The following is a 6,000-nucleotide window of genomic DNA, read 5'->3' on the forward strand; positions in this document are numbered from 1 at the left end:
GGATATTCACAGTCAGTATCATGCAACTCTCGACCAAACCATCTGGACAACAGAACTATCTTTTTATAGAACAATGTAATGAAAATGGTCCTTTTTTATGCAGAATCTTCAATTTGAACTAAGGTGTTCCATTTTATAAAGATCTTCAACTTGAGAACTCAGTAAGAAGCTCACTATGAAGGTCAACTGTTATAGGATTTTTAAACATTTTGGGAATTAGTCTTTATGTCATATCAGTTTGGAAACAAAAATTTGTCTAACTGCAGTTCAAATTTTCATAAACTGCAAATTTAGTGACTTCAACAAAAAATCACTTTCATTTACAATGGAGCCAATTTCTAGCCCTAAATCATCCTCGGAGAATGCCCTATGTTGATATCTAGCCTCTGTTTAAACAGGTCATAAGAGAAATCTAGTCTAGCACAGATAATGAGTCCCTCATCTCACCTTAAAGTTCATGATATTGGAGTATGTAATGACCATCGAACCCCCTTTGTCTGTGAAGGGAGTCTTGCCAAATAACATTTCATAGAGACAGATCCCGAGGGACCACCAATCCACCTCCACACCATTGTTACTTTGGCGCTGCTCATTGTTCATTGTGATCAACAACTCTGGAGACACATAATCTGGAGTCCCTACTGGCATTTGCGAAGACACCTAGTTGGCAAAGGAAAGGTTCAGTCATGAGAGTTAACATTTCTAACACAATAAATAATAAGAGTTAAAGGGGAAAGGGGGAAGAAGGAGAAAGAAAGTCTTTGAGCTTTCAATTTTAAATATTATGGAACAGAAATATTACAGTAAAAAGTTCTTTTTCAGAAGCGAGATAATAATTTGTAGATAGGTGACTACATACCTGTCCATCAGACGATAATTTGGCAGCTGACCCAAAGTCTGCTAATTTAACGTGGCCCAAGCAATCAAGCAGTATATTCTCTGGCTTGATATCCCTTCAACAAACAATCAATCATATAAGTACACTTTCAGTCATGACACAAAATTCAAATATATATAAGAGCTGTTCAATTTCATATGCAATATCTTTCATCTACTGTTAGTTACAACAGCTTTTTGGTTTTTTTTATTCATGCTGTTAAAAAACGTCATAACCAAACATAAAAACAACATCTCATTAAAAAAGAATCATTTTGTATCTTGAAAGCTTTTCTTGCCTTTTTGAAGTATTGTGTTCTTAATGTTCTTAAAAATGATTTACATGCTAACTTAAAAAAAACTTTGATTTCCAAGTTATTGATTTTGAAAAAAAACAATTTAATGTTTAATATTTCAAATGTTAAATGTTGACACAATCTTTAACAGAGAAATCCTGACAAAATAGAGATTTAAAACCAACTCACATAACACAGCACAGCATCATGCTTTTACCAGGTAAGTACTTACCTGTGAACATATCCCATGTTATGTAAAGCATCCACCGACAAAGTCATCTCTGCCAAGTAGAATCTGGCCATCGATTCCTCAAATATATCATCATGTCTGAAACAACAATCACACAGATTATAAAATCACAATGATCAGAGACCCCAGCTTCAACCTCAGTCAAAAAATCTATAAAAACTCAAAATTAATGAATAGTAATTACCTGGACAACAGAGTGAGAAGGTCACCTCCAGCATGAAAGTCCATGACAAGATGGAGGTTTAGAGAGTCCTGGAATGCATAGTGAAGACGAGTGATCCAGGGACTGGTGGCCTTTGCCATGATGTCTCTTTCTTCTTCATAAAACGAAATCTAAAGAAAACAAAATTCAGAAACTCATGTTCTTTGTTATTTATAATTTTCAGTAGCCTATGATCCTGAAACATTTTCCTATATTCAATACATTATGAGTAATATAATTAATGGAAACAAGTCAAAATTAGGTGATTAGAATATCTATTAAGGCATTGACTTTTCACTGAACATGTCCTTGTGCTACTTTTTATTTACCTCCTGCTGTGCCAAAGTTTCATTTTTACGCAGGATCTTCATGGCATACACAGTATCTGTGCTTTTTTCCCTCACTACCAGGACTTCTCCAAAGTGTCCTCGTCCAATGGCATCCTTCACCTCAAAATCTGTTGCCTTGATACGTAGTTTCTTAATCTCACATATTGTCTTGCCATCTACAAAAATGCAGTTTTTATTTACAGCTTACAGTGACATAAACAAGACCTGGAATGTCCATTAACACTTATATCTTTGTGTTTGAGGCAGTCTCTTTACATCTTGGAAGGGACGGGCAGGGGAAATAAAATAATTGCTTCTTTGGACTGCATAAGCTGAATAAATCAATATTGTACAGACTGGTATTAGGAAAAACTTACATATCAAGAGACTTAATCAACAGATAAGGAATTCCTTTTTTCAAAATTATTAATTAATCTCTTCATGTGCATATTTCAGTGAAAACCAACTATTAGATGATACACTTTATATACCTATGCAATAATGAAAAAAATCAGTAAAAAATTGTTCTATCGTGATGTCACTTCAAAAACCATCAAAGAAAAACACTGTAATTGGATTTGGTTGTAAAGTATTGGCGAGAATTATAATTTACAAACATAACTGTGCAAGACATACAATTTATGCATACAACATGCCAGTTTAAATGTTTTTCAAACTTACATTTTTTGACAAATGCTGCCACATGTTTGTTTTGCTTGACAAACTCGTGCCCACATTCTTCATACAGTGTAATGAGGGCATCTAAAAGTCCCTCTTTGGTGACAAGTGAAGTGTGGATCTCTGACGTCGCGACATTGCCTTGTATCAGGTCATCCAACACACGAATGCGATGACAAATTGAATCCAGACTCATCTCCATTTCGACATTTGATGCCACCTCATGTCCGAAATTTCAATAACCCTAATAAAACAATAAAAACAATGAAATATCTTCAAGCTTTTATAATGGTAGGAAAATAAGCATTTAGTTTTTGTCTACTGAACAAGAAATCATATTTATTTTGTTAGCTTTCAATAACATCTCAGATCCAAGACATTATCTTTTACATGTAAAACAATGAAAACCCTAGTTTATCCAATATCATGAACACTTTCAATGGCTGTTTTTAGAGGAAAAAACAACATATCCAGGACTTTTTTAAGCCAATAATGGACCCACATTCCTCTCATGCAAGCAAAATTTTCAATTTACTCCTGAAAATTTACTAATTTTCTTCCAAAACTGAGGTAAAAAATCAAACCAGAGAAAAAAAATTCCTTGCATTTTTTGGATTTATATATCTGAATAGAATACCACTATGGTGTCTGATTACCAACATTTCAAATACTACACCTATTGGACTACAGCTCAATTTTGTCAAATTACTTTCTGTCACAAAATTTTGTATACATTGAAACAATTGTTGTTTACATCAAAATTAATACTATAAATAAATGTGATTCTGTAAATTGTTTTGTCATCAATCATTATTGTTTGCAGCTTATTTTATTTTGATAAGTATCAATGGCCATTTCTTTAAAATAAATGTACCGAACTTGTGTGACCAAAATCTTATTAATTTTTACTTCTGTAAAAAGTTTTGGTCGCTTTGATTGAAAAATTGCTGCTCGGTTTTTACCTCTATATATCATTTGTAACCAATAGAACTTAATTGTTTATTGAGTGAATGCCTCTTTATCATTTAAAAATTCAAATTCGTTCCCAGTGAGGTACGATACTGTCATCAAATGTTATTCAACTTAAACATCAATTAATGCTGACTTGAATGGATTTTACATCTTATAATTTCTTACAAAAAAAATCTATGCAAATCGATAAATAAATCTATGTACCGTAAGTGTGTGAAATATATTCAGTTTTATTCTAAATACTGAACGTAAAATTGAAGTTGTCCTGTGAGGAAAGACTTGTGATCCTCGCCTATACATCTATCAAGTTAGCATAGCACAAATAGTAAACAAGAGTAACAGCATTAAGATAGGGAGGTCGGCGACGGTCATTTACAGGCTTATTACGTTCTGTTGGAGCAAAAAACCCCATTTTTTCGGGTTTTTCACACTAAAATTAAAATATCAAATAAGCGTAGTTGGGGGATAGAAATATATCAAAATAAAGTTCAAGACTTCTATTTTCTTATTTTGGTAATTATTTTGTAATAAGATATAAATTCCTACCATTGCATGGAGTTCGAAGTGAAGTCGTTTCCAAAAATTCGGCCGCCATGTTGATTTATGTGTCAACAAGTGTGCCAAGTTCAGAATTAAATCCGCTGGCTATTACTGGACCAATTTTTACCATTAATGGCTTAAAATTTAGGAAATATAGTCTAGTTTTTGAAACTGAGTGATCTCTTTTGAAAAAGTATAGGGATCACACTGTAAAAAATATAAATTTGCAAAACAGTGTTTTTTTACCGTGATATCACTTCGCCGCGAACAGGGATCACTTGGATTATGGTAGCCTGGACCTTCATCTAGCGATTGGTAACCAAGGTTTCAACAAAATAACAAGAGCAGCCAGCGGAAATCATTGGATATTTGAATGACTTTTGCCACAATGTTTTGTTTGTATGAGTTATCGAACTTTGCTGCTGCTGCAGGCCGGGTGCAAATCCTCCCGACCCGGTAAACAAAATTGACCAATGGGACATCAGTATGTCCATTCGGAACATTTTGGGGTTTTTATGTTAAATATCAAAGGAAACATTCGATTTTCTTTAGGATTTATATAAAAGTATGTTTTAGAACAAAAGAAAAAAGGGGGGGGGGGGGGGAATAGTTGCTGTGGTTAAGAAAAATATGTTTGGGGGTATAACAAAAACATTTTCTGAACACAGAACCATACTTTACTTTTCTTAATCTTTTAAGTCACAAATACAAATTATTTTCCATGAAATAAATGAATGAACATTTGATGAGAAAACAATTTTCTCTGTAAAATATCATGATTATACTCCCTCTCAACTAGCCCATTCTTCTTAACTCAGAAAGTTGATTTTGGTCTATATCTTGGTTGTTAAATTCCTTCTGAATGTAAGAACTGCCCTTCTTTATCAATGCAAGGGGGTATTGTTGAAGTGAAAGAAAGTTGTTTTATTTATTTTGTTGAAATTCTTTATATTTTTAATTGTTTTGCTAATTTATGACACTTTTTAAAATCTCTTTTATTTATTTAAGTTTTATTTTACCTTATTTTGGTTTCTTTTTAAGTTGTCAAATTTTTCAGAGGAAGAATAATAATTGTGATTTATTTTATTTAATTTTTAATCTAAATAAATCTTTTTCTAAAAAAAAAAAAATTATTTTGATTTATTTTCTTTTTAGTTTGTTTACACGCTCTGATATACTGATTTTCATTTTATTTTTGGTAAGTGTGATAAGTTTTATTTACAATCCAATACACTTTTTTATTTGCAGTTTGATAAGTATGTGATGATTGTTTTTACTTTTTTTTCAATACTATCAATGAATTAATTAGATAACAATTTTTATGACCGTTAAATTTTAACATTGATGTTAAAAATAACTTATGCTAGATAATGACAGATTTACCTATTTTTTGTGCTTTTATCTTAATCTTAAGGATAAACTTATAAAGACAAGAATAACCGTGTTTCAACTCTTAAGGCTTATAAAAGGTGAACTAATATCAACAGGAACATTTTTTCTCAAATGATATTGTTTGTAGGAGTAAAAAAAAAATTGGGGGGGGGGGTTCACCTTCTGAGAATGTTTGATTTTGGGGTAGGGCTAGGTTTTTATAGAAATACTTGGTGCTGTTAATAGATAGAGGTACAAATATGTGCTAGTTGCATTCTACATATTTCTATCTTTAAAATGATACCTTATACACCATACAATAGTTTATATTCTTCTCGCATTTCATGATTAAACACAAATTTCAGGTTTTATCCAAAATTTTCAAAACGTAGAAAAACAACCTTAAATGTTGCAAAAAATTGTTGTTTTGAGTTAAAACTTGATCATTTGTATGTAGAAATAAGCATTCTTATATAAATTGTCATT

The 6,000-nt window shown here is 31.9% G+C and overlaps 1 protein-coding gene across 1 annotated transcript in view; it reads right to left on the reverse strand.

The window, feature by feature from the left end:
• LOC132545258 (citron Rho-interacting kinase-like) overlaps positions 1-2,833 on the reverse strand; it is a 40,251-nt gene extending 37,418 nt beyond the window's left edge. Inside the window, exons 1-6 of the mRNA XM_060208932.1 lie at positions 2,635-2,833; positions 1,954-2,129; positions 1,607-1,755; positions 1,405-1,500; positions 860-953; positions 448-660 (exon numbers count right to left, since the gene is read on the reverse strand). Coding sequence (XP_060064915.1) covers positions 448-660; positions 860-953; positions 1,405-1,500; positions 1,607-1,755; positions 1,954-2,129; positions 2,635-2,833 — 927 coding nt within the window. The remainder of the gene's footprint in view (positions 1-447; positions 661-859; positions 954-1,404; positions 1,501-1,606; positions 1,756-1,953; positions 2,130-2,634) is intronic.
• Between the last annotated feature and the right edge of the window lie 3,167 nt (positions 2,834-6,000).

Source organism: Ylistrum balloti, unplaced genomic scaffold (assembly GCF_031769215.1).
Source record: "Ylistrum balloti isolate Yb309-2 unplaced genomic scaffold, AGI_CSIRO_Ybal_v1 Utg369834, whole genome shotgun sequence".
Lineage (NCBI taxonomy): Eukaryota > Metazoa > Mollusca > Bivalvia > Pectinida > Pectinidae > Ylistrum > Ylistrum balloti.